Source organism: Callionymus lyra, chromosome 12 (genome assembly GCF_982586985.1).
Source record: "Callionymus lyra chromosome 12, fCalLyr1.hap1.1, whole genome shotgun sequence".
In the NCBI taxonomy this organism is placed as follows: Eukaryota; Metazoa; Chordata; class Actinopteri; order Syngnathiformes; family Callionymidae; genus Callionymus; species Callionymus lyra.
This window is the reverse complement of record NC_141829.1, coordinates 15,452,907-15,466,730: the sequence shown is the minus strand read 5'-3', so window position 1 is coordinate 15,466,730 and position 13,824 is coordinate 15,452,907. Positions and strand designations below refer to the sequence as shown.

At 35.6% G+C, this 13,824-nt stretch overlaps 1 protein-coding gene across 1 annotated transcript; it reads right to left on the bottom strand.

Annotated features, from left to right (window-relative positions):
- Positions 1-387: 387 nt before the first annotated feature.
- On the bottom strand, positions 388-12,504 carry efl1 (elongation factor like GTPase 1). The gene is made up of 22 exons (XM_087804417.1): positions 12,218-12,504; positions 11,786-11,853; positions 11,601-11,685; positions 11,397-11,530; positions 10,568-10,705; positions 9,974-10,176; positions 8,973-9,096; positions 8,345-8,424; positions 8,120-8,256; positions 7,923-8,045; positions 7,402-7,501; positions 6,313-6,431; positions 5,855-6,018; positions 5,629-5,764; positions 5,191-5,322; positions 4,553-4,700; positions 4,348-4,477; positions 4,172-4,277; positions 3,871-4,075; positions 2,139-2,638; positions 881-1,065; positions 388-759 (listed from the first exon to the last, which is right to left on the bottom strand). The coding sequence occupies exons 1-22, from the start codon at positions 12,306-12,308 to the stop codon at positions 571-573; spliced, it is 3,297 nt and encodes a 1,098-aa protein (XP_087660543.1). The 5' UTR covers positions 12,309-12,504; the 3' UTR covers positions 388-570.
- Positions 12,505-13,824: the final 1,320 nt, after the last annotated feature.

The window sequence follows — 13,824 nt, the reverse complement described above, 5'->3', positions numbered from 1 at the left end:
CTCAAATCGTAGCAGGAGCCAAGGTTTCAGGAAGGTAACGTAATTTATTTACCCATTTTTTAGTTGTTAATTATTAAACTTTATTATTGTGATTATTTTTCCCACAATTTATTTAAATATAACAAAAAGTAAACAGGATTTTTTTATTTTTTATTTGATTTAAATTCTGTATATTTACAATAAAATAAACACAAAATTTCTGGGATCAAATTTAAGAAATTTTGATGATAAAAACATTTTAAAATAAATAAATTCTTTGTCTTAATGAAAACATGTGTTTAAGAATCATATAATTTAACTAAGCCATGTTATTGCAGTTATATTTTAGTTCTATAGAACATTCCGAAATGTATTTTTCATATAAATGAAAAGGCCGACCAGTTTTACAATTATGTCAGTTATTTATTTATATAAATATTCAAGAAGCCTAAAAACAAAAAAGGATTTCAATTGATTTTCAATTCTTTATAATTTCTTTGAGCACAAAAATTCTACAACTTGTTAGAAATAGGCAATTTCTGGGTAAAAAATAATAACATGATATCCAACAAAGTTGTAAATATCGTTGCTCTACTTTTTCTTTCCGAGCGTTCTTTGCTTCTCTGCATGCTCCACAATCTTTTCTTCAACATAGAGGCCTTTCCGTCTTCTGACACCATTGATATATTTAAGAGCCTGGTTGATGGAGTCAGCTTTTTCACCAAAGTGCAGGTATTCTTCTTCAGTGGTAGGAACCCAGTATGGATCACTGCTGATCACCTGAAGAGAAGAAAATGGTTTTGTTGAATCGCTTTATTTTCAGTGTCAGGAGAAATTGAAAACTTAATAATGCCATCAACACTTGAAGTTCCCATCTTGATTTTCAAAAACCAATCATTACCTCCCAGTGGCTGAAAACCAGCTGTGGACTCGCCAAGCCACTGGTTCGTTTGCGCATTTCATCTGCGAATCCAAAACTCTCAGCAACAGGCAGCACAGCCTTGATGATGAACATGTCCGTTCCTTCTTTCATCTCTTCCTGAAGAATGCGACCTTCTCGCTTCCCCATCACGCTATAAACCCGGCCTGTCAAACAGAAAACAATCTTCTGTGAAAGTAATAGATTTATAAACATGTTTCTCTGTATAAAAATAAACATTTCAATTAAAGGATCTACCAAATTTTCTACCAACAGCAGTGGTCAGAGATTTATGAATACTATCTACTAAGTGTCAGAATAATGTAGATAAGTCCTTCAGAGACATTATTTTTAATACTGCAGATTGTGTATTTAAGTTTAGTTTTGAATAGTCTAAAATTATGAATTACCATTGTTTTGAAACCAGTAACGCATGAAATTCACTTCAATAAATCGGAACTTTCAGGGACGATAACAACTTTATCTTTCCAAATACTATATATTTTTAATAATATTTTGTATTATTTGATGCTAAACTCCCTCAAATTATATGTTAGGTACAGATTAAATGAAGGTGAGAATCAAGGAGGATTGTTTACTTTGGTGCAAAGTCAGGAATGTATTTAACCATAATATACAATTTTGTATATATATATTCTTAAATAGAAACATTTCTTTAGATGTTTGACCGCAAATCCTCAGTTACCAACTATATTAAATACCAGAACAAATCACATTATATTTTAAACAATTACAAACGTTTCCTGTTGCATCTGTAGAGCTTAACTGTTTTTTTGGCTACCCATATTGTTTAACGTTATGAAAAGACACATCGTAGATGTATCTTTCTTGCGATAAGTCGTTACTTCCGATGACAGTCGTAAGAGTAGTAAGTAACATGTGCCGACAGGACATTTTCAAATCCACACACGATGTCATACTGATTAAAATCAACCGTTCAATAAAGCACTAAAAAGGGAAATGAAAATAATAATATTAAAAACATATTCTTTGCAATTACTATTTAACTTCCCAATGTTTTAACATACACTTTGATTTTTACTGCAACCCCCGAGTTGACTATATGTAAGTAAACATGTTCTTTGGGCAGGAAAAGCATTTGAAATGATTAGATAAGAAACTGAAACTAAGGCTTGTAAAAGAGGCACTTGTGACCACATGACTCATTATATAAAGTTCTATCAGCCAAATTGCATGTCAAGTTAGTGACCTCACTTACCGAGCACATCCGATGTAGCCATGATCTCGCACGTATACATGGCAGCCATGAGTCTCTGTGGTTGTGCCTGGAAGGCGTGGCGACAGGCGTCTTTCATGGCAGCGATCAGCTGCCCCGACACAGGCCAGTAGCAGTCGGCCGAGACGGGCTCTGGCTTCTCTCCCTCTCGACTCGATGCAACATCCTGTGCAGGTCCAGATGTCTCCGATTCCGTCTCTGATCTCAAAGGCTCGCCGTCTGACGAGTTATGCGTCTGTGGTTTGTTTGAGCCCTGGACCTCCCATTTCTCGAGGAAGAGGCAGACTCCCATCATGGGCTCCTCACACATCGGCCCCGACAGTGTAGCCAGTTGGAACCCGCTGGTGATGCTGTTGTCAAACCCGCGTAGGACGCATGTCTGAGGTTCGGCATTCTCTGCTTTCTCCTCCCTAGAGAGGCACTGCCAGATCGAGGGCCGCTTGTAGCCGTCCACGTTGTTCACTAGAATGTTGGGGCCACACCTGAGAGCAGAGATGTGGAAGCTCAGGTGGTGAATTTGAGATCTCTAGAAAGAACTGTTGAGTCAAGAACCTGGTAGTCACTCGGTCAGATAAACCTTATGGAGTGAGGAGAACATTCTAGAACAGACCTAAGCAAGTTCTGTCAGGGGGCCATATGTGGCCCTTTGACTGCATTTACAGGGCCAGATAACTTTAACATTTTTAATTAATAATTTCTAGTTCAACTCTAAAAGAAATAAATATTTAGTTTTCAGACTAACATTTTCTACATTTGGAAATATTGTGACTTAAATCTAGATGTTTATCCAGGTCTATAAAATGAGTAGATATACTTTAAATACACAACTTTATATTTTACCCAATCAAACCTATTCTCATCTAAAGAATTACATGTTATTCTCCCACCATATTGAGGCTAATCTCCTTCCTTCTATTTTTGCTTTGATTTGACAGCCTCTCAAACAGTCGCAGTTTAATGAGTGTAATGTGTCTCTCTAGGAAACTTCAATTCCCATTGTACAGGCTGTCAAACTCACACAAACAAGAGGACAAATTATTTTAACAATGCAAATCACGTGCTACACAAAATTTATATTTAGTTGAGTTAATAATCCATGCGTTTGTGTCTTCTTGTTTGGACTATTGTAACAGTTTATTTTCGTGTCTACACAAGAACTCGAGATAATTCTAACCCGCTCTAGTAGAAGGACTCATTTCTCCGATCCTTCAAACTCTTCTGGCTGCCAGTTTTTTTCAGGATCAATTTTAAAATTCTGGTTCTTACTTTCAGATCTATTCATGGTCAGACTCCTCCTTACATCAGTGATCTGATCCAGCCTTACACCCCAGCTCGGGCTCTGAGGTCTGTGGATCAGAATCTACCGATGGTTCCTGAACACGGTTCAGGACCAGAGGAGAGAAATCCTTCCAGGCTGTTGCTCCTAAGCTTTGGAATGATCTTCCTCTCCCTCAAACATCTTAAGACATTTCTATTTGTGCTTTTCCCTGATTTTCTTTGAGCTGTTGTGTTTGTCTCCATGTTGTCTTGACCTTTTAAAGAATATATGTTAACTGTGTATTGTTCTGTTGTTTAAGCGTTTTGTAACCCTGGTATGAAAAAAGGCACTTTACAAATAAAAATGACCCTACTTACTAAACCAAGAACAAGTTTTTATTGGTCGTCCCTAAATGTCTTCCTTACAGGACCCTCGTGTCCTGTAACCCAAACATACCTGCGAGGACCAAACGCCCAGATGTTATCCACAGTGTTTCTCCATCGCTTTCCTTTGAGCATTTCTCCGAGCCGAGCCTTCAGTTGACAGAGAGCTTCGAGGGTGATGTCGCTGACATCCAAACTCTTCCCCTCTCTTATGGACATGTTGGCTTGTTCCAGCGTTCTTATCAAATCAGAGCTACTCTCCAAGAGATTAGTAACATCTGCAAGGAAACAAAAACTATTATAATAAAATTCTCCACGGAGCTAAGAGGAAAATTTGAGTCAAGCGTTTAAATAACTTTGTTTTTAAAGCCAACCTTGAGGTAACGGTATTGCCCGCACACCGACAGTAGCCATTTTGTTTGGTGTTGTGAGGGTGATCAGACCACTAGGATCCACGAGCACAGTCTCGGCCGAGCGATCCTGAGAGCACACATGATGAGGATTATTGGACCAGCAATGGATAGTTGCTACTATAAAACTATCGACTTGCCTGATGGATGATGGCTACTTTCTGTTGTTTGCCGAAATCTTCATTCACCATGTCCACCTTCGGAGGGTTGATTACCGTTTCTCGGAAGGGAATGATGGGATTGGATACGCTGATCTCAATTTGTGCAAACCTTTGCGAGAGAAACCAGGAAAAAAAAAGTTATTGACTTTAAAACCTTTCATTGAATGGAAAATTAAAAACTGACCGGTCTTTGAGGTCGTCCAGGCAACGTTGGAGGTGAACCTCACCAGCTGTGACCAGAACATGTTCTCCCGTCTCCTGGATCAGAACCTCGGCACAAGGGTCGGCTTGATTCAACAAGCGCATCCCTCGGACCAGCTTCGGCATCTCACCTGGTACATGATGAAAACCAGGTCAGGTGCCATTTTAACTTATCGACACAAGAAAATCTAAGAACTTGATAGAAACATCTTTCTATATTCAATTATGTTCATTAAATTATTATTATTAAGTAGTTAACATCAATAATGGATCAAACTGCGCCAAATAATATACAATTGACAACAATAAAATGATTAAAAAACATCTTAAAAAAGTGACAGTAGTAAAGTATAATAGTACGGACAAAAAACGCTTATAATTAGTTTGATTTGAAGACATTTTTCATGTTTTATGGATACAAAAGTTATTTTAAATTGTTAAATCAACATTTTTTCTTTCTTTTCTGTTAGTCACATGACACACGAAGGTACTTTAATGATAAACTATTGTTAAGGATGAACAAGTTTGGTCGTAATCATTTTTCCATAACTGTATGTAAATATCAGATTTCTGTTAACTTAAGTCAAATGAATAAATATGTACATTTCTGTTAAATCTTACTTGGATGTTTAGCCTCTACTGCCACTCGCAGTATGGGAGTTGCCTCAAAGTTGAGTGGAGTGAAGGGTGAGCAGGCGACAGAAGAAGACAGAGTCGCAGACTTCAAAACAAAATCTTCCAAACCTCCGATACCTTGATGAAGAAGAACAAAACATAACTACAAATATAGTTTAAGAAATTATAATGTTATTTCTAATAAAACCATATTTTTCTTGTTTGAACAGAGGTTGATCTTTTGGTTCATTAAACTCATTATCTTCCAAGTCCACATCTCTCCCATTGCACTTGCAGTTCCTGCTAGCGCGCCCCCTGGTGGCCGCTAACCCGTATACATTGGATTCAAAGTATCCTCATAAATTCAGAAAGAAACGAGAGTCCCAATCTACTGCTCTGCTTATGTGCTGCTTAAAATAAATCTGTCAATAAAATAATACCCACCGAGCACGTTGCCAGAATGCACTTCCTCGAGCTCTTCAAGTTCTCGCCCCATCATCACATACAAGTTTTTCATGGAACAAATGGACAGATGAGGCACATCTGACACACATTCCAAAACTGTACTGCCACCTGGAAGCTGTAGACACAATTAAAGAAAAAAAAAAGTATTGAGAAAAATGAATAAAAACTCCTACAATAGGAACACAAGTATATTATATTCATTTACCATACGTAGGCCCTTAGTGGGGTCATACTTTGGTCCCATCACATACAGTTGTTTTCCTTTTTTGGCGACCCCACTGAAGACTCTTGCAAATGCTATGAAGGTAACTTTTTGTTCTTCGGCCTCCTCTGGGGTTGAATCCCTGTGCGGGATAGATTCCACATTTTCTGTTCAGGGAGCAAAAGACAAGATCAAGCAGAATTTTATGTCAGATCGTACAAATGACAGTGAAAACCATAAGCACAAGAAATTTGGCCACTTGAAATGTAGTTATAAAACGCAATCAACTGGTTTTATTGAGGCAGTTTACAATACAAAATAAATTCCATCTTTGTGGAGACTTAACAAAGACAGTTTTGCAAAATATTTACTAAAATATTTGTATGGTTGGTTAAAAAAACTGAGTAATACAATATGCTTTAAAAAAAAAGGGGAGTATAAGCCGATATTTTGTGTGTTACCTGTGGAAGCGACTTCCTGGGGCGAGCTTTCTGCATCCTTTTGATTGTTGGCCATCCTCTCAGCATGCCTCGCTCGAGCAAGATCCCTGCGCTGGGAAATCTCTTCTTGGGTTAACGGCCTAAAACAGCAATACATTGAGATCAAATTAATTATATAAAAAAACAACAATCTATAATAATAATAATAAAATTCTGTACAATATTACAATTCTTTCAATCATATTCCAAAATCATTCACGTTTTACTTTAAATTATTAATAAATACACATTCTGAAAACTTCTAATTGTGAGTTTAAATTGTCTTAACTCTTGAAAGGATAGTTACACAATTGTAACACATCATTTTTAACTTTAATCTCACACAAAACTATTCACAATACGCATTCATTTTGACTTTAGGACTAAAAATATCTAGACATTGAACTCATCAATTGGCAGAAGATTTGAATTATAAAGAACAAAGAGTGACCGATAATTATTGTAAATATGTGAAATAGTTCAAACGTATAATCTCAGTTCCCTTTTTCACATCATATTAGAGTTTGTCATATGTAAAAAATAAAATAGAAGAATGCAGTACTTTTAACTTTTAAACTTCTCTAACACATAAAAAAAAATCTTAAGGGAATTTATTTTCGCAAAAATACAGATTACCTATAGATAACTGAAGTCAAAAAAGGTCTTCCCTTATCAAGCCCTTTTGCGTTCAGCTGGACATCTCCAGCCTTTGAAGGAAGTGACCACCTTTAGCTGGTGTGTCTTTTCAGAATAAAATTATTCAACCAGTGCACTCTTTCATCTTTTAAAGACAAACTCTAAATGAGAAAGTAATTTAAAGGCCCTATCAGTAGTTTTTAGAAAGTGCGTCTGGCACCCCCTGGTGTCTTACTTGTAATATTCCCAAAAGAGCAGATGTGGTATAGTTTATTGAATAAACATACTTTAGGATAAATGGGATTTTACTTAATATGTACAGGTCACAGAAGGATTTTTCTGATTCAACCACAACTATGGCCTGATATCGGGTAAAATTGACACAAAGGTCACAGGAGGTCATGGAAATAACTGTATAAGCTAAGACACAATTACCTCGGTCTGTTCTTGGGCAAAGCCTTGTTGTCCACAGCAAACATCTTGGATACGAAGACGATAACGGGAGCACTTTCTTCACTGGAGCACTGGAGGAATGCTATCAATTGAGAAAATAGTTAAACACACTGAACAGGCAACATCTATTTGACATGACTTGTATAAAAAAAATGATAATGATCCTGGACTCATTTTATATGATGATGGTTTCGATTTATTTTCATTATTAAATTAGCTATTTTTTTTACCAAAACTGTATACAAGTATTCAATGAACAATGAAAATATATATCCCCTTGTGTTTGAAAGGTGTAACTGCAATGTCAGAAATTCTCAGTTTCACTGTCCAAAATTGTCTGTGGGTAAATGTATTTACAAAAAAGATAAATGCTCTTTGTTACTTTTTTACCTTTTGAAAAGAAACCCTGTTCATGTTTCATTTGATTTGTAAATGGTGTCTGATACAAAACATCAATTGTTAATTATTGACAATATATAGTTTAAAGCGGAGGGTGTGTTTACCTTTTTTAAGTTCCTGAGTCTGCTGAGGTAAAGTTTCAAATCTCTTTGTTCCGCCGCTCAACAGTTTTTCTACTCTTTCTTCAGAGATTTCAAGTGGACTTGGTAGTTTTGCACAAACCATTGCTGTGGTCGACTGGTTAAGGAGTTTCTCCACGGTGTGAAGGTAACAAAAATTAAACGATCGAGACAAAGGATACAGAGAACCGCAGATGAGACCGGTAACCACTGACTGCAAATGGCAAACAGGAGAACTTTGGGGTCACTGTGGCGCAAATCTTTTGCCATGACCTTCACCTTTAATGACTGCACCATCTTCTCAACTTTAACTTTGTCCCTAATCACAAATGACAGAAGAAAAGTTTCAGTTGAACAGATTGGAGTCAACAAGACATCTAGAAATAATCATTTTAATTTTATCTTGCCTTGCTAAGAGGACTGCGTCGTACAGACTCCAAATATTATCGAGGACCAGCTGAACAAACAGGGGCTTCTTGCCTTTGCTCTGCAACAAAAACAGGGAGAGATGATAAATTAATGAACATTAACATCACTTGAAGTGTGAAAAAGTCTTTACTCCAATACGTTTTTGCATATTTTTGTTTCACCTACGTTGTCTTCAAATCAGGGTTAACAGTAAAACAAGAAAACCATGTGATACAATAAAAGGTTTTATGTCGACGTCTTTGACTCTGACTTCTTATTGATTCTTTTAGCTGATTTAACTAAAAAATCCCTATGAATTGAATGCGTTTCACTGTGCGTTTGACAAAAAGATGATCCTATATATTACTGACATATAACTGTTATTTTGTGCACAATATAAACATGTTTTTTTACAGAAATATTTTGTCATTTATATTTCAATAAAATGTATATAAAATATTATCAAATGAAATGTAATAGGATTATACTTTGTAACAGCCCTTTAGGCAAGTTAATCGCCCACCCAGGTTTCAGATTCATTTTTATGAACAAATTAAAATATAATAAAAATAAAACAATTGCAATTCGACACAACAAAACACTTCATGATAAACAGAAGACATGTACCCGAGCTCCCTTCATGATCTTCTTTGCTTTTGCATTGAGGTAGAAATCTCCCCACAGGGTTTTTTCCAGCACGTCAGCTTTTATTCCCATCCGTTCGCTGTAGATTTCTGCAAACTGCGAGACACTACAAAATGTATATTATTTGAGATGAGAAGAAGGAAATACTTTACGTTATATTGTTTCATTAACAACTGTAGATGATCATCCATAATTACAAAGAACCAAGTGGACATATAACCTTATTGCATTTAACCGTTTTTAGCTTTGACATTTACAACTGTGTTTGAATATCAGATTATAACAGTTTTGTTTGAGAAACTGGCTTCTCGACTTAACTTACAGTTTGAAGCAGTAGAACATTTTGCTTTTGCAGTTTTTTCAGTCAGAAAAAAATAAAAATATTGACATACATTAAAAAACAAGACGAAAGGTAATGATGGCAAATGAGAAGAAAATACATTTTGCAAGACATTTTCCTGGAACAAAATCCAAAGGGTCTCATTCAGAGTTTGTCTTTTAACTAGTTTTTCTGACAGTTTTTTTGAGTCACAGTCTATTTCTACTTTGGTAAAAATCCACCGTTAAAAAACAAAACACTTTATAGACTGTTTTAGTTAAGAAAAGAGAAAATAAACTTTTTTTCTGTTCCAGCCCAGTGATTGGTTACCACTGTAGTATTCACAGAATAAACAATATAGTTACCAAATTAAAAAAAAAAAAATGCTGTTTTGCAGCTTTTAAATAAAATCAATTTAATTAATTTGCACAAAAAAATATATTCGTTCTATTTATAGTATGTATGACGCATAAGGAATCTAAAGGCTTTCAAACAGCCTTTAATATTTTTTAAGATAATCCCTAATCTTGAGGAAAGAGATATTTATATATTTTTTGTGGTAATTCCACACATTCAGAGAAAGTAAGTCATTTATATTTGTAAGCTTCAATGAAGGGGATTCAGGCAAATCAAAATAGAATAAGTAAATATCTGGAGAACTTACCTAAAACCCCATCCATCCAAGGCACTGGCAAACACCACGTTTCCTTGGTCCGGAGAAAAGTATAGGTGCGAGTCATCCGCCTCTTCCAGTCCAGCATCCCAGTCATAAGTCTGAGCATCATCCTCTGCCGAACTCTCTTTGACCTTTTCTGCTCGATCTTCAAGTACTTTGGATGTAAACAAAGACCCTGTTACAGCGTTCACCTGGCAGAGAGAACAAAGATTGATTTTGTCATCCCTAAAAGTTAGAAGAAGAACACTGCTTTAAAAATAACATAACATAAATCATATTTGTATTCTGTTTATTTTCATCTTTTCTCAAAGAGCTTCTTTTTTAAGTCTTTTGTCAATTTTACTTTTCAATGACCATAATTATGATGTATTCTAATTTACTAATGCTTTAGGTTGACACCTAAATATAAATAATATCTTTTCAAAGGTAATCTAAATAAAGATAAATCTACATAAATGAATGAGTCTAGGAATATTGATTATATAATTGACAATTACAATCATAATGAACTTAGAAGGTTAAGAGTTTAAACATGTGTGTAAACAGAACATTTCCAACAGATTCCAAGAATACGTCACTGACCTGCTCCATGATCTTCTGTAGGTGTCTGTAGGCTTCCTGAGTCGTGAGCTTCAGCTCCACAATTAATCGATCGATCTTATTTATCACCAGCACTGGTCTGATGTTCTCCAACCACGCCTGACGCAGAACAACCTGAGTCTTTAGAAAGGAAAATAGAATTGAGTTCACACAACTTAAATAAGGTTCACCGTATGTGGCCGTCGAAGAAAAGTTTGTTAAAAATGATTAACGTGATCATGACAGAAACCAAATTTAAATCGTCTAAAGTAACTATAATATTTCTGATGCTTGAATTCTTAAAAGGCAACCATGTATCCCAGACATCTATAGGGTGTTTTTTTTCAATTATCAACCTCTTGATGCCAGATTTTACATGCGTATATAAAGCATAGAAAATCCAACAATTCTTGTCGTATCTTCCTTCAAGCTGGGGTCAATATTTAGTGGAGTATCACATTGACCACACACGTTTAATTGATATACGATCGCTCCAAACCGCACATATTATTATTATTTTAAAGATACCTGGGTGTGATGCTGAACTGGTACCTGATCGTCAACAGTAGTGGAATAGTATAATAGATTTTGCACTCTCATAAAATATAAATTAATGTGTGTGTTGTTCATACCACAACACAAAGTAAATTAATCAAAACATTATAAATTAGTCTTTCCATCACAATCTACTAACAAAATGTTGTTAATTTAATGTTTAATAAAAATACATTTTTAAAAGAAAAAAGAAATCTCAATACAGAGTGTCAGCTTTAATTATTAGGTTGACAACAAAGTGAACACTTGAGTCAAATAAAAGGAAATTTAAACGTACCTGTGGACAAACGCCTTCAACAGCATCAACAACAACAATGGCACCATCACACAACCTCACAGCAGTCGACACTTCTGGAGAGAAGTCCACGTGGCCCGGTGAGTCGATCAGATTAACCAAATATTGTTTATCCTCTGGAAGGAGAGCAGGGAGAAATAAGAACTGTGTTTAATATAAAACAAACAAGTAAAAAGTCAAACTTACTGTGTAAGTAGTGCAGTGATATAGCGCTGGACTTCATGGTGATCCCACGGACCTGTTCATCTTCTCGAGAGTCTAAATACCTCAACTAGAAAACAGGCGAACATTTAAAAAATAATAAAGTAGGAAGATTCTCAAGAATCACTGTCATAAATAACATGATGAATAATACTGCAAATATCAAGTACCTTTCCAGCTAAGCGACTTGATATGATGCCATTACTTGCCACCAAGCAGTCAGCCAAAGTGGTTTTCCCTGTCAAAAACAGAATAAAATGGACCATCAAATGGAGCAAAAATGTTGATGTAAAATATTTGGATTTTATATACATTAGAGTACAAATCAAAACATAACGTTATTGTCATATATTGCAATAATTATTTCTAGAAAATGTTTGGAATTTGAAATACAATTTATTTTATTAAGATCATGTCCTTTGTGATGGATATGAACTTAATTCCCATCTGTGTTTAAGAGGGCAGTGAACACCTACAGATATTTTCTGTTTCTTATTATTATGGTGACGGACATGTAAGATTTACTTAAGCAAAGTAAATTATTTGTTTAAAAAGTTAACAACAAATGATGTACGCAGAAATGTAAACAGCAACAAACATACCGTGGTCAACGTGCGCCAGGATACACAGGTTCCTGATGTGGTCAGGGTTCTTCTGTAGAGCAAAGATCTTGTCCATGCTGTTCAGTCCCATGATGGACACTTCAATGAATGTCAACAACGTCACTATTTTCTACCCTTTTTTCTGCGCCAATAGTTTCGGCTCGAAGTTGGATAGTTGGCAACAAACCCTAAACTACTACATTTTAAAATGTATCTCGATGGTTAATAAAAAGACTTAGGCGTGTGTTCATGCCAGTAAGAGGCATGAATTACACATGTGGATATTAACCAGACTCAGGAAGTTGTTTTCGCGTCCAAATCGCTGATTCGATGTTTCATCTTCCTCTGCTTTTTCCACTTGTCTGACGGCGGTTAACATAGAGCTAAAGGCGCACTACTGCCCCCTCTGGTTACAGAGTGTAAAATCAGAAAATGTGCTTATAATCTAAATTGTTGAATACTGAGAACAATAATTTTACTTAACAAATGAAGTCCTGTATTCCTTAAGAAACCCTTAACTATTTTGACAATGTATTTCTACTTATCAATAATTAATTAAAACTTTTCTTTTTAATTATTTATTTTTAGCACTGTTAAGGACGAACAGTTATTTAAATACGAATTAAATGTATTCAGCCACTTAAGTTTAATAGAGTTTGGTTTTTGGAATTAGCAATAGCATTTTTTATCCTGTTAAATCACATTCCCTAATTCCGACAGTTATTTTTTCCATTTTTGCAGACGTCTATTTTTTGCCATTTTTTAAAGTTTGAGTGATTAAAATCGGTCGAATTCTACCTTTTTTGAGCCTTCAAAAACCAACATTTGACACATTTGGGCAACAATTTTTTGCGCTCACTTTGTCCGTCTGATATCATACTTAAGTATTCCCACATTTTTTCCATTTTTGCAGACGTCTATTTTTGGCCATTTTTTAAAGTTTGAGTGGTTAAAATCGGTCGAATTATACCTTTTTTCCAGCCCTCAAAAAACAACATTTGACACATTTGGGCAACAATTTTTTGCGCTCACATGTGCTGTGTCTCAAATCGCATACTAGCATACTCAAAGTTAGTATTTTTAGTGCGTAAGTGCGTCTCAATTCTTAGTATGCGAAATTGAATGCGCCATGCACACTAAATTGGCGTACTAACACGCCCTCAAAACTGAGTATGGTTCGATGGACACTAACCACACTAAACGTCCGCCATCTTAATGACGTTTTAAACGGAAGTTACGTCATATATAAATGCATATATATTCATATACTTACAGGTGCATTTTCCGCAGCAGTACAAGGATGAAACGTCTTCGCTGCTGATACCAGCTTAAATATCTCGAAAATATTTCGATTCTCATATTTTTTCTTTATTCCTTTTTCCAAACTTGCAAAACGTGCTGCCAGCAGGTGTCGATAGCGTTCAAACAGCTGGTTGAAACATCGTTAAATAGAAGAAGAAAAATAAGCGGTCATGTGATTTCCGGTTAGTGTGTAGCAGCAGTGTTTGATTTGAGACATACTATCTGTTTGAATTTAGAGAATTTACTAGTTAGTACGTACACTAAACTGATGCATACTAACTTCTAGTATACTAAGAGTAGTATGC

Coding starts and splice junctions, on each gene's coding strand:
- efl1 (XM_087804417.1), bottom strand. CDS start 12,308: ATGGGACTGAACAGCATGGACAAGATCTTTGCTCTACAGAAGAACCCT. Junction 8,257..8,344: donor GACGCAGTCCTCTTAGCAAG/GCAAGATAAAAT, acceptor ATTTGTGATTAG/GGACAAAGTTAAAGTTGAGA. Junction 1,066..2,138: donor GGCTACATCGGATGTGCTCG/GTAAGTGAGGTC, acceptor TCTGTTTGACAG/GCCGGGTTTATAGCGTGATG.